This window comes from Alligator sinensis, unplaced genomic scaffold, assembly GCF_000455745.1.
Source record: "Alligator sinensis unplaced genomic scaffold, ASM45574v1 scaffold820_1, whole genome shotgun sequence".
Taxonomy (NCBI): Eukaryota; Metazoa; Chordata; order Crocodylia; family Alligatoridae; genus Alligator; species Alligator sinensis.
In genome coordinates, this window is record NW_005842428.1 from 845,172 (window position 1) to 872,773 (window position 27,602).

Sequence of the window (27,602 nt, forward strand, 5' to 3'; positions counted from 1 at the left end):
ATCAAGTTCAACCCCCTGCCCTGGGCAGGAAGGAGTGCTGGGATCAGATGACCCCAGCCAGATGCCTATCCAGCCTTCTCTTAAAGACCCCCAAAGTAGGGGAAAGCACCAGCTCCCCTGGAAGCCCATTCCAAATTCTGGCCACCCTTACCGTGAAGAAGTTCTTCCTGATGTCCAGCCTAAATCTGCTCTCTGTCAGTTTGTGACCATTGTTCCTTGTTACCCCAGTAGGCACCCTGGTGAACAGAGTATCTCCGATTCCTTGCTGCCCACCCCCAATGAGTTTGTACGGGGCCACAAGATCACCTCTCAGCCTTCTCTTTCAGAGGCTAAAGAGATCCAGGTCCCTCAGTCTCTCCTCATAGGGCTTGGCCTGCAAACTGTTAACCATACGAGTGGCCCTCCTCTTGACCTTCTCGAGGTTATCCACATCCTTCTTAAAATATGGCGCCCAAAACTGGACGTGCTACTCCAACTGCAGTCTGACCAATGCTGCATAGAGGCGAAGTATCACCTCCTTGGATCTATTCATCATGCAACTGCTAATAACACCCTAAGCTACTACAGGTAAAACAGGACAACCATAGTAGTCAACATCCTGCTTCTTTAAAAGTCTGTTAATGTACGCTCAAGAGATCCCAAGTAGAGGGCCACCCCAACTACAGAGGAAGGCAACACCCCCCCCAACCCTCCCCACCCACTCACCCACACACAAAGTCATACCAGTCTGACCATAGGGTAAAATTCCTTCCTGACCCCAAATACAGTGATCAGTTTGACCCTGAGTGTAAGGAATAGATTGTCTAAATCTACAATTAGGTTTGTTTGTGCACCGTAAAGCTGAAATTGTTCCAAAGAGCCCAACTTTAAATTAATTCAATTAGAGTACAAATTCTTTGCAAATGAAACAAAATTATTCCAGGTAGTCAAACCCAAAGCTGATGGTGATGACTTAGAAATATTTTGTAAAACAGAGCCAGTAGACAATAAAGTGCCAAATGAAATTCAAAAATTGATGAGTATAGAGCAATGCATGTGGGGCAAAATAACTATAAATACACAATGATGGACTTGAATTAGCTGTTAGTACTCAGCAAAGAGATCTTGGAGTTATTTTGCATGTTTCTTTAAAAACATGGGCAAAAAGGAAATGAAATGTTAGTAATTAAGAAGGGAATTAAAATCAAAACAGAAAAAAGCATTATGCCACTACATAAATTGGTGATGTATCCTACACTAAATACCACAGTTCTGGTCACATCACCTCGAAAAGGGTATACTACAACTACAAAGGTACAGTGACAGCCAACATAGATAATCAAGCATATGAAACAGTTGTACAAGGAAAGATTGAAGAGCCTTGAAGAAGAGATGACTGAAGAGGGCATATAATAGAAGTCTATAAAACTGTAAATGATCTGGATAAAGTGAATAGGGAGTTATTAGTCACTGTTTCTCAAAATGCAAGAATTAGAGGATACCTACTGAAATTATCAGGCAATGGACTTAAAGGGGAGTACTTATTTTTGTTTTGTTTTTATACAACATGTAATTAACTTTGGAACTCATTACCACAGGACATCATGGAGGCCAAAAGCATAACTAGGTTACACATTTATTATGTATTAAGCACATTTATGTGTGGAAGGAATTTTTTAAAGGATTAGTCACATTTTTATCGGAATGCTGGAAACCACAGTGGGGAAGGAGCAGGGGGTGGGAGATTCTGGACATGCCCTGTTAACTCTTCCCATCAGCATCCAGTCAGCCACTGTGTGAGACAAGATTCTGGGTTAGATGGACCTATAATCTGACCTAGTAAATGACATTTCTTAGGTTTTTATAGAGATGATGTCCATCAGGAACTATTAAACACAATAGTCAAGGGCATAAGCTCAGGCTTGAAATATCCCTAACCTGACTGATGGTAAGTGGGAGCATTTGATCAGGGACAAGTTTTTTTATATGTATCCTCTCTCATATTCTTCCTGTAAAACAATCAGTATGCCACCATCACAGACAGGCCTATTTGCTACACATTGGCAGTGGGCCTAGGCCACCAGGAAGCCTCAAGCCTCAATCAGCAGTTATGGGGAGATTACTAAAATGTATAACAATTACATTCCTGGGACAAAGAATGATAAAACAGGAATGGAAGTGCATTTCATAAATTAATAACTAGGTTACCAAGGGAAGACATGAAGCAGTAAACTCTATCTAGTGCCCACTGCCTCTGAAGTGTATCTGAAGAACCTGTGGATGCTACATAATGAAACTGCCTCGAGTCATGCATAGGATGCTGGCCAGATGGACCTTTGGTCTGACCTAATATGATACTTCTTTTATGTGCTTTATAAAAAGATCTGTGGGGTAGATATTTTTCTTCAGTTTAACAAATTTTATAGATTGGAGACTTCATTCTCCAGGGGCAAACCTTTCACATGTTTTCTTGCAACCGCAGTGCCCTCCTGACACACTAACCGTGGTGTGATATTCAAATACTCATGAAATTGCAGAAGTAGAAATCTATTACATTTCAGAGACATTTTCCCAATATATCTTCAACCATGAATCTCAGATGTCCATTTTTTATTGTAGTACCTTAGGTGAATGGAGCTCCGGCCGGGCCAAGTCATGGGACAAGCAGAGTTTGGTGACTCCTGTAGTGGCACAGCGCTGGGAAGCCATGGGGGGCACATGGCCCCCCCCACCCCGATCTTTGTATGGGGCAAGGGTGGGTTGCAGCTGCAATGTGAGGTGGGCTCTGCCTGCTCTGTGCCTTACTGCAGCCTTTGGAAGCGGCGCGGCACAGCACCATGTGCCTCACTGCCCATCCAGCGGTGGGACGCACATGGTGGTACGCCACTTTCAACGGCTGCAGCAAGGCATGGAGGAGACAGAACCCAGCTCTCCTCGCAGCTGCAGCCCGCCCTTGCCCCATGCAAAGATCGGGGGGCCATGTGCCCCCCTTGGCTCCCCAGCACTGCGAGTCTGTCAGAGCCATTGGCCTCTTCCCAGGGATGACTTAGGTGGCGTGGGGGTCCCAGGGGCTCCATCTCCTCTGGCCTGGTGGCGCAGCCAAGACTGGTCCCGCTCCAACTCTCGGGGCCCCCCGGGTGGTGCAGGGCTGGGGCCGGACTGGGACCATTGCTGGGAGGCAGCCAGGGCCTGTGCAAGGCTGGTGGGTGGTGGACACCAGTGCCGGGCAATTACCACTGGCACGGGGGAAAGGACAGCTGCTTGGATGCAGCGGACCCCAGCCCTGAGCCCGATCCCTGTCCAGTGCCAACCCCAGCCTCATTTCCTCCCCGGCATGGCCCTTTGCCCTCCCCCTGCCCCTTCCCCAATGGACATTTGCGCTGGGGAGGTGTGCATGCACATGCACACATACTCACCCCCCCCCCCAAATTTCCTCCCTCTGCCTATACTCTCCAGCCTGCCTGCACCCCGGTGCCACTGCCTGGCACCACAGTGCTGTGCACCTGCCAGGCCCATGCCATCCAGGCCTGTAGGCTGCTGCAGGCCGCAGACGGGCCTGTCAGCCCCCAAGCCCAGCTGCAGGCAGATTCTGGCTGCCAGGTCCAGCTCCACCTGCCCACAGCCCACCCCCAGCAGCTTATCTTGAGCTTTCAGGGGCTGCAGGGCATTTCCTCAGTCACGTGGCTGTCAGTCCCATTCTAGGCCCCTGCTCTGGGTACTGCAGGCACCTGCCCAGGCCCAGCAGCACAGGGACAACCACATGGAGGACCAGAGAGCTGGTGCAGGACCCACAATGGCCTCATCCTCACCAACACCCATGCCCACGCTCACCACCCAGGGTCCCAACTGGTTGCAGAAGGAGACTGGCAACCTTGTGGCACTGTAGGGTCAGGCAGAGGTGCAGGGCCAGTTCAAGGGTGGGTGCTCTAACACCCACATCTATGAGGGGCCGTCAGGCTGGATGAGGGAGGACAGGCACAGCTGGTCAACACTGCAGTGCCACATAAAGGTGAAAGCCTTGTGGGTACAGTGGATTGCAATCACTGATTGTAGTCGTCGGTTGGGGAGTGCCCGTGAGTCCATGCCCTTTATGTGGCAACTGACAGACATTCTCGTGCCCCAGGACCCAGGCCACAGCTGTGCTGTCTACAGCAGCACAGGCAGCCTTCCTGAGCCCTGACTCTGGGCTGGCACTCACAGTGAAACATCACCTGTTGTGGCCCACCATCTGAGGACACTGCCCGGAACCATCACTGACAACCATGACCACACGGAGCCACCAGCCACACCAGCCCTGACCACATGGTAAGGCCCGCACTGAGGACAGGGCCCTTCCCACCCCAGCCCATGCTTCTGGCCCCTACCCCACCTCCCTGCTCCACCTGGCCATGCTCCCCTGACCCCCAGGTCCCTTCCCCACAGCCGACAGGGAGGCAGGAGACAGTGCAAAACTTTATTGAGCAGCCCGTGACCCTAAAGCTAGGTGGGCACACGTCTCTCACATGCAAAGGAATGTGTCAATGCCGTAGGTGATGTCCACCTTGGCTGCAGGGGGCAGGGACATGTAGCCCAGCTACAGGTAGCCTCCAGCTGATGGCGGAGGTTGTGGGGCAGCCCAGGTTTGCCCCTCCCTGCACTGCTGTAGCTCGTGGTCCCATGCCAGGTGCTCAGGTGTGCCCAGGGCACCATGGCAATTGGCAGCAACAGGGCCTAGTGGGTCAGGCACCCCTCGGTCCACACAGACAGCTTCTTGCACACTTCCTAGAACACACTCAGGAGGGGCACGCTCGGGGTACAGCAGCAGTGCAGAAGGGGGCTGGCCCCAGGCAGAGCCGTCCCTGGGGGGGGCGAATAGGGGCAACTGCCCCAGGCCCTGCGCTGTGGGGGGCCCTGTGGACAGTGCTGTACAGGTCCTGCCGTGGCTGTGGCTGCCATGCACCACTGTCTCTGTGTTCTGGCTGCTCGCCAACCTTCCCCCTGCCCCCCTGCCAAACCCTGGGCCCGCATGGGCTGATATGCCTTGGGCCCCACACACCCCTAGGGATGGCTGTGGCCCCAGGGCACCTCCCCAGAGAAAATACCAGGGTGGGTGGGGGCACAGCCAGCTCCTCATTCCAGTTGTCCAGGAGCCCTGAGCCCAGGCACTGTGGGCTGGGTGGCAGCGCAGTAGAGCAGTTGACCTTCAGGAGGAGGCGGGTGGGCAAGCAGGGTCCAGAGCCATGGCAGGTACTGCCAGGAGCCTGGCCTGTTCTGTACTGGGAACAAGGCAGGGGAGGCAGGCTGCCTATAGCCAGCAGCCAGCTGGCCCAAATGGAGTGAACAGGGATGGCGGGACTCAGCCGATGGCTGCCTGGACCCAGGCCTGCCCACCTGACTTACCATGATCTCTGGACACCCATGCATGCCCTACCGCCGATCTGAAGCCAGGCAGCCCATGGGCTCCTGGTACAGAGCATCTTATCTCTGAAATTTTGCAAACTCACACAAACAGCTTCTTTCTCATGGCTTTACAGGGCCTGCAGCTGCACACGGGGAGGGAGGGAGTATTTGGCAGCTTGGAAACGGCCTCAGGGTCACTGATACCCACAGCTAGGGCCTTGTGGGTGTGCCAGCTCCACCAGAGGAGGACCCTGGATAGGTCCCTCCTCCTGGACCACCTGGTCACAGTATCAGAGAACCAGTTGGTGGATGCTCAGGCCTGGTGGGTGGAGGATGTGGCTCACCAGGACAGCTGGTGGACTGAGGACATCACCCGCAAGGATGTGCAGGACCAGGCAGACCGGGAATTCCGGGCACAGCTCCTAGCCCTGGAAAGCGAGTGGGTAGAAGTGCTGTGTCTGTTACTATCCACAAAAGCTCAATGTAAACTGCAGATTTCAAGCATGCAAAAAAGACTGGGTAGTGATTCTATGTGGCTGAATGGCTACCTAATCAGAGGGACATTTTGATGAGATAAGGTGGTATTAGTCTCTGCTGTGTCATGTAAGTGCTTTGATAAATAAGGCCCCATATAGACTGTATTACTATGTTACTGAGGCATCTTGAAAAGAGCATGTGTCTTGGTAGAGGCTAGGGAAGGCAAGGTTCTTTGGGTAGATGTGATATCTTTTATTAGACCAACTGAATAGTTGGAGAAAAGTTTTTTGCAAGCTTTAAGGCTCCACTGTACATGTTAAAATTTTATCTCCTATTTTGGTTAAAGAGATGGGCTTATAACTGGCAAAAATATTGCAGTATTTCACTATGTTCACTTTTCAAAATCAAATAAAAGTATATTTGAATCTTTGGGCCAAGAACCAGTATCTTCTTCTGTTTCCACAAAAACCTTGAGCCAGTATAAGTTCCAGGGGGTGAGTGACTTGTGGCTGAGGCCATTTTCACTTTTCTGCTTTTACTTCTCTCCTAAATGTGAGTGTAATAAGTTCAATAGCCTGCAATTGATCCACATCTGCAATGTGTTCAACTGACTTGGAGAGGGCAGGAGGGGAGTGCTTGGACCAGTTCCAGGCGGCTTTAAATTAGTTTAGCAGATTTGTAGGTCTATCTACTTCATGCTTCAGTTTCATTTAAACTATTGTAAATGTACTACATGTGTCCATGCCCTAAAATACCACTAGTTGGTCAGCTGCTTATAAAGTCCTATGTGGATCTTTCCTCTCCAAGCATTTGCCTCCATACAGGGATTTAATGACATTCTTTTATCTTCTCAATTTGAATGGGCATACACTCCTACAGAAATTCCAGGATATTTTTGGAAGGGAGCCTTTAGGAATGGTTGCAGATGGTCACACTTCACAGCTCCCTGCCCTTTGATCCATTATTTCTCAAGTCTCTTTAGGTAAAGAGGATAGGGTTTCTTAAGTGCCTCAAGTATCTGATTTATTTGAGCATTTTGCCTTTACAGTCTTTCTTCTAGCTTTGTGTATTCTAAGATTCACTGCAGTCTTCTAAGTGGTATATTTTGCACTTGGTTTAAAAAGTATAGATGAAAATTGGGTACCTCAGTGTATGATCACATATCACAAAGCCTTGGTGCCAAAGCTAGACAGATGGTAGGAGGTTTTGTTTTGTCGTTTGTCAATTTAGTGTGTATGGAACACACTGGATTTACTGCACTGAAACACTTTTATTCTGCGTCCTTGTTGTGCTCACAGCTCCTGCTTGTGCCTTGTCCGAAGCTCAAGTCCCAAACTTTGTGGGCATTTTCTTTTTGTTTTCTGTCACTGATTTCTTTGATCACATTGGCTACTTCTAAGAGTAGGCTCAGTCCTTTCTTTTTAACACTTTCTAGCATTTGTCAGAGTTAGTATGTCATGGTGTCTTCCTGACAGAACCTAAAGACAAATATAGACTTCTTGTTTGTTGTTGTCATCTGTCGTTTTTAATTATTGTAGCTGCTGGAAACCTAAAATAAAACTTCCACATCTTTTCTGTTATGTAAAAGAAAGAGTTTTGCAACTATTCCTGGCATCTAGGACTATTGATTTACTGCAATCTATCAGTGTTAGATGGGTGTGCTGTTACGTCAGTTGTGCACTCTATTGTTTCAACTGCTTTGGCCTTTGTGTTTGATCCTGTCAGTGCTTGCGTCAGTGATGCATATCATTGCCTGTGTGATGTCAAAGTGTGGGCGTTCAGTTATAGAGAGATAGTTAACCTAATGTGCTGCAGTAAATCCTGAACACTATTTCCTTCTGGGAATAACAAAGAGGGAGTGATTCATAGCTGTTCACATTAGACTATTTCTAAGTATAGCAGTGTTCACGAGATGCAGTGTCCACATAGATTAGTATCAAAGCCAGCGCAGCTTACTAAACATGGTTTCAGAAGTGTTTGTTTAAAAACAGGTATGTAGGAGTACGTCTTCTTTCACATGTTCCTGATTATCAGTTTAGAAGGTAAATCCAGTATAATACATGGCTGCAGTAATGCTTTTCTGCTTAATTAATGTAAAAATCTTTAAAATATAAGAACTCCTGTAAATACTTATATCAGCAAGTATTAATATGTAGTACTTAGTAGGTTACAAAAGCAATCAGAATATAAACATCAGGCAGCAAATGAAGTGTTACTGTGTAGGAATGATCCACTGAGAGAAGCCGTCCTCTTCTTCTTTAACATGAACTGTATTTACTGCATGTTTGACAAGCTTTGACATTCACTTGTAGTGGATTCTTTAAAAGATAATAATCTCATCGTGGAAGAATAAGTGCAGTGTTTACAAGAACAAATTGCTGAGCTGCACACCTGAAGTTTTCTCCCTACCCTCCCCCGCTTCAGTGTCATGTGATAATCATGTGACTCGGTCAAAGGAGCTTTTCCTCAAAACAGCTTGACAAAAGCGAAACCATTCTCCAATTAAAGCTGCTAACGTGTCCAACCTTGGTTCACTGGATTCTGTTTATTCTTCTGCTGTTACAGTAAAAACAAAATGAGTGGTAAGATTTGCGGACTGTGTTTTAATGCAGTACTCTGCTTTTCTGTTAAAACATGAGCAGTAGTTTAAAAGCAGCCTGTGTGTTGATGTCAGATATACAATAGCTATGAAATGTAGCAGAGGTTTGGTGCATAAAAATAGATGTAGCGCTGTGTAAAATTATGCGTTGTTTTCTTTATTATAATTTGGTGTTATAGAGGGTGTGCCTGTGCTGTTACACAGCATTTTAAGGATCTCCCTGTCTCTCAGAACATAAAATTAGCAGCAAGGGATTACATTTGGAGGCCATTATGAACACTGATTTTGTAAGAGCACTATTGTATACAATTACTGCCCAGGAAGGATCCTTGTACATAGGCTGATGAAATAGTTGGTTTCTCCTTTGAATATTATGTCCAATTAAATTAACAAACTGCTTGATGAATTCAAAATTGAATATTTAAAGCTGAAAATGAGTAACATTAGTGACAGGAAACTATTTGCATGTCTCATTAAACAAGTTTTGTTGGTGGCTCTGAATTTTACAGGATTTAAATTTCTTCTGTTCAGATTCTGTTAATGATCAGGGCATCAAAAATCATACGCTATTAATTTTGCTACCTTTTTATGTTACTTCAGTGTACATGATACATTTTCCTTTATGTCCTGTTCAAACAAGGAAGCTGGAGATTTTAAGCAGCCAACAGAAGCAGATAAGACATAATCTTCTGTGTTCAGATTTCAGGGTTTTGTACATTTGTTCTAAATTTTTGTGAATTCTGTGATAGAAGTCTTGGGGGAGCCTCTTCCCTGCTTGGGACATAATGCTCAGCATGGCAAGGAAAGTATATTACAAGCTTTCTCCATCATAATATCAGTGACAACTTTAGATACAGTGGTAATCTTGAAAGTATGAGGAAAAATTCTTATTTGCTGGTGTTTTTTAATGTGTAGTAAGGCATTTTGCAGACAGACATATATTGCAATGAAAAATATGATTGTCATATGTGTTTGTAATGTGTCCTTCATTTCTGTCTTCATTGTGAAGAGCTATATGACTTGTTTATATGGAAGATTCTAGACTTCCATCTTAAGTAATGGAAACCTTTGAATTTTAATCACATTTGACATTATTGCTAAGCATTTTTGTAAGCCAGAATTCCATCTGAGTGCAGTACAAAAATGGAGGGTTAAGATACTTAATGGTGTCATTATTAGCTGATAATGTAACATCATTATTATAGATAATGGCAAAATACAGTAAATTCATCATGCATCTTTAACAACCTGCCTATTAGTAACTGAAAACAATACCTAACACCAACATAAGTCTTTTTTTCAATACGTTATGGCTAAACAAAATCGAGGTCTTTACATTAGTTATTGCAAACAAAATAAAAAAGTAGCTTTTTTGTGGGGAAGTTATTTGGGGTTTTTTTCTTCTTCTGGTTATTTGGTTGTTGTTTGGAGTTTTTTGTTTTGTTTTAGTTTTGTTTTGTATTTTTGTTTTAAGAGCGTTCTTTTGTTTAATCCTGAATACACACAAGGAAACTTTGGTTCCAAGTCATGCAAGCAGTAGTGCTCTTTCTGGGAAGAAATCAGTAACAGCAAGGAACCTGCATGCATTAAAAAGCATAATGACTCAGCCAGACTTTATTTTTCTTTCTTGTTTTAATCTACCATTAATTTTAATTATACAGTGATTTAGAATCCTTATCATAAATATAACGGCATTCACCGTTCCAGCCTGGGTAAGAGGAAACCATGCTCTATTTTAAAAATTTTGAAGTTAAGATATAGATGTTGCAAAACCAGCACCTGTGCTAAGTGTTAACATTACAAAAGGACCCATTCAAATTCATATATTGTCTTAAGTTTCTTATGCCTTCATTACTGGGTCATAGGTGCTTTGTGAAACATTGGCTCTCATGGGAATGCTTTGTGTTAACTGTACTGCAGCACAACTTTTGTATTGGCTTTGGAGAAAGCTGCTCTTCAGTTCAGTCAAGAAAGAATGACACTTAAGACAGCCAGTAGGTGGGCCTTATAAAGAATATAGTTTCTGATCACAACCTTATCATTAATTTGGCAAATGTAGGTGGTGTAAAACATCACTTTGTATGCTAACCATGTTTTTGCTGGTGACTTTTTTTTTTTTAAGTTTTCCATGTTTCTAGTTCTTTTTAAATATTCTATTTCAAGACCATTTTAGAGAGAGGGCAGTAACAACTTGCAGTAAACAAACAGTATGTTTGTGACATTATTTATGGTCCTCCTCAGCATTTTTTTTTTAGGCACAATTTCCATTGAAGCCTCTGAGAGTTTTGCCTCAATTAGGAGTACTGAAGAGGACTCATAATTGCCATCTAAAATTTACTGTAGTCTTTTTAATGTTTTGTTTGCCCTTAAACCATCTGCTTCCACTTTCAGCTAAAGACCTTGGTTTTAAATTTTCCCTTCAAAATCATGGGCTACTTACAGAGAATAAAACAGCTTCTTTTCAACTAAAATGTTTACAAGAAGTCAGTCTTTTTGTTATAACAGGTTTTCCTATATAAATTTGTCAAATCTGACCACACACTAAGTTTTTAAGGAATAGCTTGTTGCTGTAACCCCACTCATAGCATTGATTTATACCTGTCTTTTTTTTCTTCAGCAGATTTACTTACCAAGAACGGGATAGACTAATCTGCTCGTATAGCTCTAGCTTTGTCTTTACTTAGTATCATCTATCTACAGCTCTTAACTCAGTTGATAGGCATTAGTGTCTTAAATCTAAGACTACCTGTTTGGGACAGAGAAGTATTATCCTTCCTTTACTCATTATCTGTTTCATCCCTTTTTTAACTCCACTGCAGTTAAAGGAAAATTTGGGGTGCTTGGCACCTCTAAAAATAACTGAAGAGTTTTGCTTGCCTAAAGTCACACAGGATACATATTACAAATTTGAGGAGAACCCAGGGCTCTTTGCTCCCAATGCTGTATCTGTCACAAAATTATCCTTCTCAAGTACTTTCCTAGTAAGAGTGTATTTGGGTTCTAGTACCTTTTAAAATCATTTTGATGATCATTACTCTGTGTTTTTACAGAAAAGCATATTAAAATAGAATTTGAAGTTTCTATGAAAAATTAGTTCTCTACATTTTATTTTCTGAGAGCCGCATCTGTTGTTCCCATGAATCGAATACCATTCCTCATACTTTTATCTTTAGAATCCATGTTGTTTGTTTATTCATATTATCGTATATGTTTCTTTGCAGAGATATTGCAGCTGAGAATGTACTTTGAACTTTTTCAGTTTGTTAAACAGTGTTGAAAATATTGCTGAATAGTGCTGAATATTTCTGTAACCCATTTAGGTCCTGCTCAGGTTCCAATGATGTCCCCAAATGGTTCAGTGCCTCCTATTTATGTGCCTCCTGGCTACGCCCCACAGGTATGTCCATATATTTGATGTATATAACCTAATTTATTTACATGAAAGGTGCACGCAAATAAAACATTGTCTAGTACAATTCTGTGACTGACATAAAAGCTGGCATGTGCAACCCACCAAGCTAACCTATCAAATTTCAGGATTACAGCGATTGCCCATGAAAATAACATTGTAGTGTTCTGTGGTGTCTTTTCACTAGGAGTCTCCCTGTCTGTCTCCTATTGGATGTATGTTTATTATTATTTGCTTATTTTACTAATCACTTATATTGTGGTAGTATGTAGAATTTATAGTTGTTTTCAGGCCTCTCTTGTGTTAGGCACTCTGCAATTACAAAGGAATATACGATCCATAAAATGAAAAACATACAGTCCATGACATGTACCATTCTTCATGTTGGAAGAGCAAAGACCCGTTGTAGGGTTTTGTGTCTCTGAAATTCCCTGTAGGATAGGGACTTAAATGAACAGGATGGACAAACTAAGTGGGAAGGATCTTTTTCAGATAGGTTGACATTTACTGATATTATTTCTATAACGCCATGCACAATTAGTCTTGCTTGGTTGTGCCCATTAGATATTACACAGTATAGTTTTTTATGATGTTGACCTAGTTGTACAGCTAGCCTACTCCACCTTTGCTGACACAGTGTGCCCACTGTAATATTAATTAATGAATAAAAAAAACAATGAAAAATACAACATTAAAAAACAAAGCCAGTCAGGTGCACATATTAACAAAGGGTATAACATGCTATCCTGCAGTGGAGCGCTTTAGGAGTAGAGCAGATTGCCTGCATGGGCTTGGTTACCCTCTACTGAGAGAGATTTGTGTGTAAGCGATTCATAAATCTTTAATATTAGACTTCCCAGACTGGAAGCCAAATGGATTTTATGGGTTTTCATTCATTTATTTTGTTTTAGATCATAGCCCAAAGCCCTGACCTATTGCCTGTTAAAATTCACTTTCTGTCATTAAGAAGAATAAAAATTCTTATAGTTTACTATCAGCAAGTTTATTTGGTTCCTTTTTTATTTCAGGTGAATTACTTGACATTAAAATGTAATAAAATCCATGAACATCTAAATCATATTCATTAAATTAATATGTGGTTTCACAGAGGACGCAAAGCAGCTTTCATCAGTTACTTAGCGCACAGAAGGATAGAGCTCTTATATTCCAGTAAAACCCATAAAATGTAATAGGACCAAAATATTGCACATGAAAACATCACAAAATAGTGGTTTATACAGAAAGAGTCTGTAATAAAATAAACAAAGATGTTTGACAATGCAATGGATGCCTTGCCATCAGTGGACTCATCATTATCCCAAATGTAATACAGTTCCATCAAGAGATTTTAATTTTACCACTCACAATTTAAAATATAAAAAGAAATCACAACTGAAGGTGCAAAAGTATATTAAGAGAAGTTGAAATACATACTGAATGTTTAATGCCACCAGGCTAAGAGGGGAAATTCAGCATAGCTACAATTTATGTATCCATTTTGTTTGGGTCTGTGATGTCAGACTTCATCCAGTTCTTGGTTTTGGTGATAACACATTATATTTTCCACTATTAATGGTTCTAGAAGTTAGGTTTTCTTACTGTGCAAAGTTAAGTTTCAGAAAACAACATATGGTAAAATTTTAGTATTTCCTTTACCAAATATTGTGGGTATGCACCTTGTTCTCTAAAAAGAGACAAACTACATTCTTAGTTATCCTGTATCATTGATGCTCAACCTGTTTGGCCCCTGAGCTGGATGAATAGTGTAGTGTGAGGCCGGTTTGCGGGCAAGATCCAGCATGGTGTCGGCGCACACAGTTGGTCTGTGGGTGTGATCCGACATGCCAGTTCCAGTCTGCATGCTGGCCCAACTCCCCTGAATCCGGCTACAGAGTAACTCTGTATACTAGCACAGTTTAGTGCACAGGGCCATGTCATCTGGCCTGTGGGGCTCCCCATGGGTCGAGAAATTTGGCAGTAGTAGAGCAGCAAATTAATGAAGCCACTGCTCCCCCAGCTGCCAAATTTCCAGATCTTGTGAAGTTACCCAGGGGCCAGATGATGTGCCTCCATGTGCTGGAAGTTGAGCACCACTGGTCTATATGTATTAGCCTATAGTGGGCTTCCCAATGATGTTGATTGGTAGGGGTGTGTGAAGCAGGCAATATTCGATTCGTATTTGGCCTGATTCAGGGGACAGTGATTCGATTCACTGATTCAGATCATTGTCCCAATTCAATTCGACCAAATATGAAACTGAAGATTCAGATTCTGATTCAGAGAATCTGAGATTGGGCCATAGGCATAGCTTTATATGTTTTTTCTACATACCTCGAGGTACCAGGTGCAGCTTGTGAATGCTGAGATGTTGGGGCAGATGAAGCATTGCACCAGAGCACAGGGGAGCGTCCCACGGGACTGGAAGTACTTCCGGTGCACTTCCAGGTCTGCCGCTGAGCGTGCGGGGACCCCGCCCCCCCTCGCCCCCCCATGCTCCCTCCGGCTCAGCAGTCAGCCGCGAGGGGATCCCAGGTGTCCTCCCAGACCCAAGAAGCACCAGTCGCCAAGCCCGCCCCCACGCTCCCATGGGATGCTCCATCTGCCCCACCATCTCAGCGTTCATGAGCCATGCTTGGTACCTTGAAGTACATAGAAAAACTTATAAAGCTGTCTATGACCGAATCATCGAATCTCTCCAAATCAATTTGGAGGTTTCCAATCCAGTTCAGTTCGGAGAGATTAAAGGATTTCCTGATTTGATTCAGATTTGGAGATTTGACTGCTGAATCTCCTCTGAATCGAATCAGTGACCAAAGCTTTGCACAGCCCTATTGATTGGTTCACACAAAAAAATACATGGATGGATCTTTACGAAAAATAACTATTTAGCTAGAAAAATTATTGTTACAGTGAGCATAACTTTTTATAGGATAAACAAAAGATCACGCAGTGCCTGTTTCTTCACTTGGATTTGATAACTGCATGTGTTGTGCAAATAGTATGTGAAACTCTGGCTTTTAACTTTTTCTTGTTAGATTAGGATCCGGTTGATTTTAAGTAGGCAGTTATCTCAGAATTACTTTAGGTGCTTAACGGTACCAGGAAGATAGTGTTGCATTGATTTCATTTTACTCAGATCAAATTTAGATAAGAATCTGAATCTGTTAGTGGGTCTTGATAAATACCTAAGTGGGCCAACTCAAGCTTGTACACTTGGTGTTTTGAAACTGCTATCATATAGGTTGTCATCAGGCTCAACAGATTATATGTTATCCATAATGTTGCCAGAAGAAAACATAGTGGGATTTCATAAAGAATATGAGCTGGAACAGGTCTGGAGTTGGTAGATTTTAATAAACTTCAATAAATGATGGCATGCTGAATGCCTCTTAGTCTTGAGATTTGACGCATTCTGCACATAAAAATGTATGTATATAAAGTATGTTTGTATGTAGACAGAATTGCAGTTCACCTAAATTAAGGGTATTCATTTAAGTCTGGTGCTTCATCCTCAACTTATCATGACATACTGAGATACCACAGGGGTCTATGAACTATGCTTAATCTTAACACCATATGTGCTTCCATAGCTAATCACAGTAGGGAAGGTTTAACGACCAAGTGACAATATCAGGTCTGTTTTCTACTGCTTTTTCCTATTTGTTAGATGCTAGATACTTTTGTAGTACATAGTGATAGTTGATTGTGTATGTTAGAAAGCATAACTAACAAGCCCTTCCTTGATACAAGGATAAGGACTTAAGGAGAATTAAAGGCTCCTGAGGTAAGTGGAGAAGCGGGAGACCTGGAGGAAGGCCAAGTACGAGGGGGCAACAGAGAAGGTGCTCTCGTATTTCCTGAGAAATCAGGACAATCAACTAGTTACCTCAGGTGCCTTTACACAAATTCACAGAGCCTGGGAATAAGCAGAAAGAATTGGAAGTCCTTGCAGTCACAGAACTGTGACACGATTGGAATAACAGAGACTGGTTGGGTAGTTGGCATGACTGGAGCACTGTCATGGATGGGTACAAACTGTTCAGAAAGGACAGCTAGGGGAGAAGAGGAGTTGTACTTTATGTAAAAGATTCATATGATTGCTCAGAGCTCCAGTATGAAACTGGAGATAGGCCTGTCAAAAGTTTCTGGGTTAGGGTCAGAGGGGAGAGCAACAAAGGTGAGGTTATGGGGAGAGGCTTCTATAGACTACCAGACTAGGAGAAAGTAGTGGATGAGGCTTTCTTCAAGCAGCTAGTGGAAATTTCCCAATCACAGACTCTGGTTCTCATGGGGGACTTCAGTCACATCTGTGGAGAGAGCAGTACAGCAGTGCACAGGCAATCCATGAAGTTTTTGCAGAGTACTGGGGACAACTTCTGGTGCAAGTGCTGGAGCAGCCAACTAGAAACAGTGCTTTTCTTGACCTGCTGCTCACAAACAGGAATTAATTGGTGAGAAATGTTGCAGATAGCAACTTGGGCAGCAAAGATCATGAGATGATTGAGTTCAGGATCCTGAAGAAAGGATTCTGAATGTAGGATGGATAGCAGCAGAGTAAGGACCCTTCAGAAAAACAGACTTCTACTTGCTCAGGGAACCCATGGTCAGGATCCCCATGGGAAGCCAGTTTGATGGGGAGAGGAGTCCAAAAGAGCTGGCTGTACTTTAAAGAACAGGAGTGAGAGTGCAGGAACAAACCATCCTGATGCACAGGAAGACCTAGCAGTTATGGCAAAAGACCAGCTTGGCTTAGCAGGGAACTCTTCAGTAAACTAAATCACAAAAAGGAAGCTTATAAGAAGTGGAAATTTGGACAAATAACTAGGGAAGAATATAAGAGCATTGCATGGGAAAGCAAGGGTAAAGTCAGGAAGGCCAAAGCACAATTGGAGTTGCAGGTAGCAAGGGATGTCAAGGGCAGCACCATACCTAGACTCCTGGCAGCCTCGGGTGAACTTTTAGTATCAGGCCCCCCTTTGCCAGCAATAATGATAATAATAATCAAAAAGTTACCATTTTCAGACACCCTTTCTGTCTGGGCCCTGGGTGGCCACCCGGTTCACCCATAACTATGTCCGGCCCTGGTCAAGGGTAACAAGAAAGGTTTCTACAAGTATGTCGGTAGCAAGAAGAGGATCAGGGAAAGTGTGGGTCCCTTATTGAATGGGGGAGGCAACCTTGTGAAAGAAGATGCAGAAAAGGCAGAATTGTTCGATGCCTTTATTGCCTCAGTCTTCACAGGTAAGGTCAGCTCCCAGACTACTGCACTGGGCAGCACAGTTTGGGGAGGAGGTGAGCAGCCCTCAATGGTGAAAGAACAGGTTAGGGACTACTTAGAAATGCTGGACATGTACAAGTCCATGGGGCTGAATGGGATGCACTTGAGGGTGGTGATTACAGAGCCACTGGCCATCATCTTTGATAACTCATGGTGACTGGGAGAGGTCCCAGATGATTGGAAAAGGGCAGACATAGTGCCCATATTTAAGAAAGGGAAAAAGGAGGATCCAGGGAACTACAGACCAGGCAACCTCACCTCAGTCACTGAAAAATTCATGGAGCAGATCCTCAAGGAATCCATTTCTAAGCACTTGGAGGAGAAGAAGGTGATTAGGAACAGTCAGTATGGATTCACCAATGGCAAGCAATGCCAGACCAACCTGATTCCCATCCATGGTGAAATGACTGGCTCTGTTGATGTTGGGGAAACTGGAGGATGTGGTATACCTTGATTTTAGCAAGGCTTTTGATACAGTCTCCTACAGCATTCTCCCAGGCAAGCTAAGGAAGTATGGAATGGATGAATGGACTGTAAGGTGGATAGAAAACTGGCTGCAGCATCGAGCTCCGAGAGTAGTAATCAATGACTTGATGTTCAGTTAGCAGCTGGTATCAAACGGAGTGCCTCAGGGGTTGGTCCTGATGCTGGTTTTGTTCAATGTCTTCAGTGACCTCAAAGGTGGCATAGAGTGTACCCTCAGCAAGTTTGCAGATGACACCAAGCTGCGGGGAGTAGTAGATACACTGGAGGGTAGGGCTAGGATTCAGAGTGACCCAGACAAATTGGAGGATTGGGCTAAAAGGTATCTTATGAGGTTCAATAAGGATAAGTGAAAAGTCCTGCACTTAGGACGGAACAATGCCATGCACTAGTACAGGCTGGGGGCTGACTGGCTGGGCAGCAGAAAAGGACCTGGGGGTTACAATGGACAGTAAGCTGAATATGAGCCAGCAATGTGCTCTTGTTGCCAAGAAGGCTAACAGCATACTGAGCTGCATTGATTGGGGGGTGGAGGGGTTGCCTCCTGGTCAAGGGAAGTGATTATTCTCCTCTACTCAGCACTGGTGAGGCCACATCTGGAATACTGTGTTCAGTTTAGGGCCCCCTACCACAGAAAGGATGTGGACAAATTGGAGAGAGTCCAGCAGAGGGCAACAAAATGGTGAGGGGCTGGGGGACATGACTTCTGAGAAGAGGCTGAGGGAACTAGGCTTATTTAGTCTAGAGAAGAGAAGGCTGAGTGGGGATTTACTAGCAGCCTTCAACTACCTGAAGAGGGGGTTCAAAAGAGGATGGAGCTGAACTGTTCTCAGTGGTGGTAGATGACAGTCTCAAGTTGCAGCAAGGGAAATTTAGGTTAGATATTAGGAAGAATCTTCTCACTAGGTGGGTAGTAAAACACTGGAACAAGTTACCCACAGAGGTGGTGGAATCTCTATCCTTGGAGGTTTTCAAAACCCAACTAGACAAAGCCTTGGCTGGGATGATCTAGTTGGGGATGGTCCTGCTTGGGGATGGACCTAGATGAAGTCCTTTCCAACCCTAATTTTTTATAATTCTGTGATTTTTGTGGGGCAAATTAAATTGACCATGTCTTATTCTAGTTGCCCGTACTGCTGCAGGGCTAGCATTTCTGCAGGTTAAGTAGCTTTGAGGAGTGTTGCCAGTTAAAAATAATATTTCCCAAAAAGGGACAGCTTGTGTTTACTCAAAGCAATAAATCCTTTGAAAATATCTTTACATGAGATATTATTTAAAAGCTCTGTCCCTAGCTATATCATTTATCTGAATTTCAATTTAAATATTTTTATAATTAATACAGGGCTGGGTATTTGATGGGTCAAAAATACTTGGTGAATAGGGTCAAATAATGGTCAAATATTTTAAGCATTATTTTTTAGAACAATGAAGTGAGAAACTTTAATCTTTGGTAGGTTAGATACTTATTCTAATTACAAAAAACAAATTAGTTAATTGTTATTCTGAAACAACATTCCAAAAAAATTAATAATTCTTGCATCTATCAACGTTAGGTAAGTGTAAGTATGAATAATTTTTAAGAATGAACAGTTCTTCTTTTCCTTTGTTTTTATCCCAAAACCTCAGGCCCAACCCAAACAATTACAAAATTTAAAACACATGAATTAAAGAAACAGAAGTAGAATATACATAGCAACTTTAAAAGACAAAAGTCATTTTTTAAAATGCAGTTATACTAAGTGAGCAGCACAACAGCTCTTCAAACATTTTTGCTTTTTGCCTTTGGAGATGCCTGGAGACAGTAGATAGCAAATAAGAGAAGGTTTTCTATTTTCTGCACTTTAAGGACCAGTCAGCCCTCATCTACAATACGTAGTGCCCCCTCAGTGGCGCCTGGTGGGATGCTGGCTGGTCCAAATTTTGCTTTAGGGCAAAGTGCCCAAACTTAAAGGCCAGACATATCTGAACTAGGAGCTGGACGAGAGAGAGGACATTATCAGACCCAGAGCCAGAAAGCTGGCTCCAGTGGCTCTTCAGCATTGCCATCTTAGGCTAGCCCAGGGGGAAGTTCACAAGGCAAATTACATACCTCTTAGCAGCCCAGTATGGGATTGGAAAGATGTATATTATCTCATGGAAGTTTAAGTCCAGCACACCAAAGAGGGCCCCAGTGGTGGCAAAGAGCAACTACAGCATGAGCAGTCAAGGAAAGCATGATAGAAAGTCTTCTCCACCTCCTCACAAAAGCATGGGAGGGGAGGGACAGAACTAGAGGATTCTTCAAGTTTTGACTGTTGTCAAATAATAGACAAGCAGCTGATCAATCAGTTGACCTTATTTGACTGGTCAAGTGACTGGCTTGCTAATCCTAAATTTATATGCATTTGTGGCCACTGACTCCATCTTAAGTGGATTTTTAATGTCTGGATTTGAATTGTTGTGTATACCTGCCCCCAGTCCAACTTCACTGCAGAAGACCATCTCAGCAAACATCCAAATAAATATGGAATGGGTTGTGTCCTCTATTTAGGAAGTGGTTTATATTATGCTAGAAGGCTTGTAGGTTGTTTTTCCTTCTCCTTTTATTTTTCTAAATTATTATTTTCTCCCCATTTTAAATTCCTTGCTAACTCTTTGTCAGCTGCGACTGTATCAATATGCAGACCTGGCAGCTACCTCAATGGCACTATTCTGGGACATTTTGTTATTAGTTCAAGAACAATGTAATTTTTGTCATTCAGGCTGATCTTAGTGCCCCCATAATATTTCTGAGCAAGGTAACTCGAAGCTGGAGTTACCATGTTCAGAAATACTACCAGTTGGTAGTATATTATGCTAGCACCTGTTGCATTTATTTTTAATATGTTTATTAATGGTCTAACTACTCTTGTGAAACAATGGCATGTAAGAATTAAAAGCTATTTATACATTTCTTGTTACAAACAGCTTTGTTGTGCAGAAAAAGTGTTTTTTCCCTCCCTTCCAGTAATCAAATGCATTTTTACAGTTTCCTGAAAGAAATGCACTGAAACCTGCTGACATCTACCACATTCTGATTTTACCTTATTTTTTCCAGTTTTGCTTCTCCTGTACTTAAAATTTCTTCAGCTTTTTTTTTTTAAAAAGGAAGAACTTTCTTTAAGAAACATCTATAATTTTTTTACCTTTCAGTCTGCATAGTTACAGGCTTCAGTCTCTTCTTTGTGAGGTCCAGCTGATACAAGCTGTTTTGCTGTCTATGAAACAGTCCTGTAGCTGATAAATAATTCCTTCTCTTGATGTACAGGTTATTGAAGACAATGGGGTTCGAAGGGTTGTGGTAGTTCCCCAGGCTCCTGAATTTCACCCTGGCAGTCATGCTGTGATACATAGGCCTCCACATCCTCCCCTGCCTGGCTTCATTCCTCTTCCAACCATGATGCCCCCACCGCCACGTCATATATACTCAACCATGACTGGAGCAGGTGACATGGCAACACAATATATACCACAGTATCACACTTCACAAGTATATGGAGATCTGGGTAAGTAACTTACTGACACGTTACCATTCAGACTACCTCTTACTGCTCATTCTTCTCAAAGTGGCAATCTTGTACTGATTTCCAGGACTCAGTGTTCTATTGATACATAACCGTTGCCTTTGTCAGGCAGGACTGTAGCCTGAATTGAAGTTATTAGCTTTGGGCAGATCCATGATGTCTTAAAGTGGGGTGCAGCACACCATCCCTCCAACCATGGGAGGATGGGCATTCCTTCCATCCCTTGCTCCTGGCTAGCAGGACACAAGAGGGGTAGGAGGCGCAATATGGGGAAGGTGCAAGAAATACAACCCACCTGCTGCTGCTACCATCCCTTGCCATGTTCAGTACCCCACACAACCACAGTCTGTGGCTGAAGCAGCCCTGGGATTCCCTCCATGCCTGGGTCAATAGTGAATGCTGGTGGCAACAGGAGAAGGTGAATGACTGCATTGCTGCACCCACCAGGGATCCATCCCTATATTAGCTAGACAGCATGCAATAAAAATACATGGTTTCAGAACAGACATAAGTTTGTACTGAAATAGATTCTTTCAGAACAGTGGTCACAGGCTAATCAAAATCAAGCTTATTAATATATAGAAGAGTACTGTGCACAAAGGAAACAGCAAGGTGATGGAGGGAAGTAAATTTAGTGAATTAACGGTTAACAGTCTGGCACAATAAGATAAATGCCTATAGCCTGGTCCTGAATTATGATGCTTTCACAAATGTTGTGTACATTTGAAGCATAAAACAGAGTTCTTAATCACATATTCATTAAAAATGTCATGGATTTTTTTCAAAAGAGTAGATATATTAATTGATATTGTAACTAAGGTCCCACTTACCTAATTAAGCTCTAATTTCACCCACTGTTTGCTGATGGTTCCACTTCATATCCTAAATTGTTGTCTTATAGCTCATCAAAATGTTGAAAAATGTAATTGGGCATGCATACCAATTCTGAGAGTTTTGTGATGGCAAAATGGGATTGGTCTGTGATGTGTATGTATGGTTTTAATACAATGATTTCAGTATTTACCTTTTTAAGTTTTTTTTCCTTCTTCTATCTCTTTTGTTTTCTATTTAAAAGCGAACACTGATCTTGAAAGTCTTTGGAGTGTATAGTCAGTGCCACTTTGAGTAGCTTACCAGGATTCTTCTGTCAGAGGAAGACTAGAGACTTCTTCCTCTGATGCCTATGGGCACCTCAGATACATAGGTCATAGATCTGTAAAAATCATTTCTAAATATACCCTTCAGCATGCTACAGCATTGAAATATCTCTGCTTTATAACACAGCCATAAAAATTACCCATGCCTGGAAACAGACTATCTCACGCTTTCTTCCTGTTTATGTAATTAATACTAAACTGCACTTAAGGAATCATTTCTTCTGTGCAATACTTTGAAAGTTCTGTATTTAGTTATCAGATGTTCTTGAGTGCGTGTTTACAGTTTTGCTAATATTTGGACTTACTGTAAATGGCAGTTGTTTGCTGTTTGTTTTCTAGATTAACAGCTGAAATACGATAATAAAAAATACTTTTATGAGAATAACAGGCCATTTATTAATAAAACATGGAATTCTGGAAATCCATGGTACATTATATGTGTAGTTAGTTTCTTAACTACCAAGCAGCCTTAAAGAAGAAGCATTCATTGACTCGATCTAAAATTTTCACGGTAGTTCAAAAGGAACAGAAACAGCACAATTTTTCATTAAACGCTAACAACATTTATTTTACTTACAACAGTCCATTATTGGTTATATAATTTCAGTGCTTACTACCAAGCCTGATTTTGTTAAAAATTAAATGAGTATGGAAGCTCATACAGTTTTCAATGTATAGAATCTAATTGTTGGAGGATTGTTTTATTCATCCTCATCTCCTGCCCCGCCCCTCCAACACACACACTACTGCAGTGGGGAAAATAGTGGCAGGGGGGAAAGCAGCCTGAGTCCTGCCCTTTGTCCCCTTGCCTGCCCTTCTTCTGCCTATCCTTCCCTGACAGCCTTTTGCCTGCCCCCCAGGTCTAGGATTCAGAAAATGTGGTTATTTCCCAGGACTGCCACAGGTTCCCTGTTTAATCTTGGACAGTTGACATAAACTGTGATTTTCAAAAGTAGGAGAATTTAAAAAAATGCTCAGTATCCAGTAGCTCTGGCTGACCTCACTGAAAGCTCTTTGGTCCTGAACACGTAAAAATCAAACCTATAAATAAGTGACTGAATTTAGGCAAACATTTTTAAATCTTGTACTTAATGTCTCTATTTCAGTCATCCATCTATAATTTTAGGATGATAATGGGTTCTTGTGTCACAGGAATTGTGTGGAACTGGAATGGAATTCATAACTACTTGGGAGAGATTCAAATATTAAGAGTCATGAATAAAAATTAAAAATAAACTTCAATTTTGGAATGTAAGACTAAATGCTACAATTTTACCATTTTCAGTTAATCCATATTTTAACTTTGCATAATTTAACTGAGTAAGCTAACATAGTTTTGTTTCCTCTTGGCAATTTTTTTTCCATCAGCTTAAGTTATGAATTATTTTGGAGACCAGAAACCACTACTACTATTCTTCAAATCCTGTTAGCCTATCAAATTAATAAATTCCCAGGATTGCCAGAGTTGTGATAAAAACTTGCATGCATTGAAATCAATGGCAAAACTCACACTGATTTCAGTGCAGCTAGGATTTCATCCTTGGTAAAAGTCTTGTCATATTCATATCTGTAAAGATTTTACCTGGCATGGTAGATTTAAATTATGTGGCAGGGCTGTTGAGTTTTGTACCATAAGCAGTAAAGAATTTTCTGACATATTTAAATTTCCTTAGTTGCTTCAAGTAAATTCCAAATCAGAGTGGCTTTATTGAATTAAATATGTGAAAATCAGTAAAACTACCAATTTTCCTTGCTTTATGTTGGTACTAAATTAAAAATGCAAGTCAAATTTGTGCTACTCTAATATTAAAATCCTTGATAATTATTACATTGGCAACAAATAATTCCATTTCACAAGATGAATGGAGGTGGACTCTGGAGGCAGTCTGCTTCTATTAATTTATCAATGATAAATTAAATATTCAGAAGTTTTTTTTTTATTATGGTTAGCTTGATTAAAGAATACATTTAAAAAGCTTTGTCTCATCTTAAGTAATCTGTCTCTAATATATTGTCTTTGCTACCAAAAGTTGATGGGTCACCTGTCTCTTCCATCTGACACCTGTCTTCCTATTTCTACACTTCTTATTTAAATACAACCAGTGCATAAACTAAGAAAGTAGAAAGACAGATCGTTCGCCCTGAGAGAAATCTCCTTTTCCCAGAAGTATAACAAACACCATCTGTTTCCTTTACTAATGATAGATAGGATTACACTAAGGAAAATAGAGCTGGTGCTGTGGGATACACCTTTTAAAAGTCTTCATGCTGTGTAATTAAAGCATTTCTGCATGTAAGGTTAAAAATTAATAAACCGTTAGAATTAGAAAAGGAGAAAAAATCTTTAGTACATCAACAGTTTATATTTTTATTAACATCTGCCCAAATCCATGTTCTGATTGGGTATTTGGGGGGTTGGTGATGTCTCAGTCATGCATCAGCCTGCTGCAGTTTACCTTTTTGATCTCTTTATCCTACAGAAGAGGTGAAATTTTGTGTCCAGGATATTATACAGGGATCTATTGTTGGATTTTTCAAGATGTGCTGAGTGCTGAGCATGCTTCTAGCCATATTTGCTTCACTCCATTACTATCTTTCAGTTGACTCTTTTTTACCAACTGATTTCTGTGGGGGGTTTTGAACTAATAGATTTAAAGTATTCTGTTCCAAAACTGAGTTGCCAACTGGTGTGGTTTGTTGCTACATGAAAAAGTTATATGGTTTAAATTAAAGAAAAAATGTAGAGTCATACACTTTGAGATGGCCTATCTAATTACAGACCAAGGTGCAATTCATTCTATTTCTCACTGTGTAGGGTGTCACGTGTCTTGAAATGAGACTTTCAAACACAGTAATAAATGAGGTTTATAAGAGATGTATAGTTTTACTCTTGTTCTGGCATTTTCTATTTTCATACTTGTGCAGCACTGTTCTAATAAATCCCAGTAGCTGTCTGTTACACCAATAGGACACTAGAGGGACTACTTTACTAGTAGAGACAAACCAAAGTCTTCTGAACAAGCATTACTTATGTCCATATTTAAGTGTTGCACCTATAAAGCAAAGTAAAGTAAGGAAAATTAAGATAATTATTTTTACTAAAAAAGATGATCAGGTGTGATTTCAACTTCTAATGAGTTTGTAAATGTTCTTTGTAACATATTTTCAGCACTTAATAATTTTTACTTTCATTTAGATACCCTCCCTACCCATGGAAGATCCAACTTTAGAGATGAAAGGTCTAGTAAAACTTATGAACGTTTACAGAAAAAATTAAAAGATCGTCATGGAACACAGAAGGATAAATTGAACAGTCCTCCATCATCGCCTCAAAAATGTCCTTCTCCCACAAATGAACATAATGGACTTGTGAAAGGACAAAATCCAAGTGGTGTTAGCACAGGACCTACAAAGAGCAAGTCTTTGGAGAAAGGAAAAGACAGTTCTCAAATGGATGCAGAAGTAGAAGGTATGTCAGAAGAATTTAGGATAAAAATTACCTCTGTTCTCTGTATTATCTTTAGAGATGGAATACCATGCTTTGACCAGTTTGGTGCTGGAAATCAGCCTGATAATTGCATATAATCTGCATAAAATGAATAAAATTGTGACCATCTTCCTCAAAGTAGAGGGATAAACCTCTAAAATATTACAGTTCCTGGCATTCAAAACTCCATTTTTGAGCAAATTTTTCACGTTATATTAAAGTGAGTCTGAAATTTGGTCACTGCTTGCTGATGTTAATCAAGTGCCAACAGTCTGCTTGACCCTTTAGGAATCAAGTAATAAAATTCACTCCCTTCTCTAGACCTCTACATACCAATTATTAAGCATTTAGTATATGCCATATTTGTTTGAAGGCAGGGCTCAGCAACACTTTCCAGCAGGGGGGTAGAATGCCCCAGCTTGGATCTGAGGCGGGCAGATATTAGGACCTGGCTGCTTCCGTTGTTTCTCTCTGCCACGCAGCTGCCAAGCCAGTGCCTCGCAACTGCACCTTTGCTGAACCCCCAGGTGCCTGGCTGTAGCATAGCACAGGGAAAGCCCGCCCCCCCCGCTGCTAAGCACCACTGAAGCCATGCCATGGGCCAGATCCGGCCTGTATGCCAGATGTTGCCAATCCCTATTCTGAGGTACTTTATTCTTGTTTGTAACTTATACGTTTCTTTTCCATGCAAAATCTTGCTGAAAAGCTTTTGTAGAAAAAAAAGTTGTAAGGAAGGGTATGAATGAAGATATGTGGCTAGAGAGGCAACCCAGGAGTATGGAGTAGCATAGCAGATATAACCAGAGTTAAGAGTGGGTAAATTAATCAACAAGATATCTATGCAGTATATGCATTCAGTGTGAAAAGATTAGAAGGATCTAAGTGCAGGGTAGTAGAGCCATAGGGAGCTTTGAACATCACTAAGACAATCGTGAATATGAGGCCTGCTCACATTCAGGCCAGAATTGCCAAATTCTTCACTGCTATAGCAAGTTAGTAGTAGAAAGGAGGACCATTACTATAAATATATGGGAAGAGGGGTTAGTTTACATGATTATGTATGCCACACCGTAAAATTGGGGAATATAAAGCAATAGGGAGACCCTTTTACTGGATGTTTACCAAAGTCTTGAGGGGGAATGAGTTTCTTGTTTCTGTTGTTGTTCTGAAGAAGTTATGAGGGCAGGCTGTTGGCCAAAGTTTGCACAGTTGTACTGAGATTGCAGGAGTGAAGACAAACCAACAGCCTCCAAAGTTATGAATAACAGTAAGGCAGGAAAGGCCTGCAAGATCAGAAAGTGTGCAGACTGTTGCTTTACCTTGTGGTCCTGGTAACCTCTCAAGAATACATATCCATTGCCTACATTCTATTCTACATTGGTTCTTACACTCCCTTTCCACCATGGCATATAAGGATCTTCTACAGTTGCATTAAGTATTGTGACTGACACATCATGAAGGGGGGAAGGGGTTTCCTCTTCCCTTCTATAAGGTGAGAATTGTGTGTTTGCCACACTGTTTTGCTTTGATAAGGCGTGGGTAGGGCTGTGCGAAGCTTTGGGTGCTGATTCAATTTGGAGGCGATTCGGCCCGATTTGGTGGCCAAATCTCTGAATCCAAATTGAATCAGGGGACCAATAAAAAGGTCCGAATCGATTTGAAGCTCTCTGAATTTATTCAGAAAAGATTCGAAGAGCTTTGATGATTTGGACAGTCCCTGCCCACTGCAGCAGGGAGCTGGAGCCGGACTCCATGCCGGTAAGTAGGGGGCAAGGGAGGGGGGAGGGGGACCATGGGGGGCCCCATTCCCTA

At 42.0% G+C, this 27,602-nt stretch overlaps 1 protein-coding gene across 8 annotated transcripts in view; it reads left to right on the forward strand.

The window, feature by feature from the left end:
• The window catches only part of FNDC3A (fibronectin type III domain containing 3A), a 215,434-nt gene that overhangs the window by 117,097 nt on the left and 70,735 nt on the right, over positions 1–27,602 (forward strand). For 6 of the 8 annotated variants that reach the window (XM_025211750.1, XM_014522982.2, XM_025211754.1 and 3 more), the window contains 3 exons: positions 11,755–11,831; positions 20,891–21,128; positions 25,500–25,772. In XM_025211750.1, coding sequence (XP_025067535.1) covers positions 11,755–11,831; positions 20,891–21,128; positions 25,500–25,772 — 588 coding nt within the window. Of the gene's footprint in view, positions 1–7,792; positions 7,827–8,283; positions 8,418–11,754; positions 11,832–20,890; positions 21,129–25,499; positions 25,773–27,602 lie in introns of those variants that run through there. The other 2 variants (XM_025211753.1, XM_006030182.3) reach the window with 2 other exon arrangements.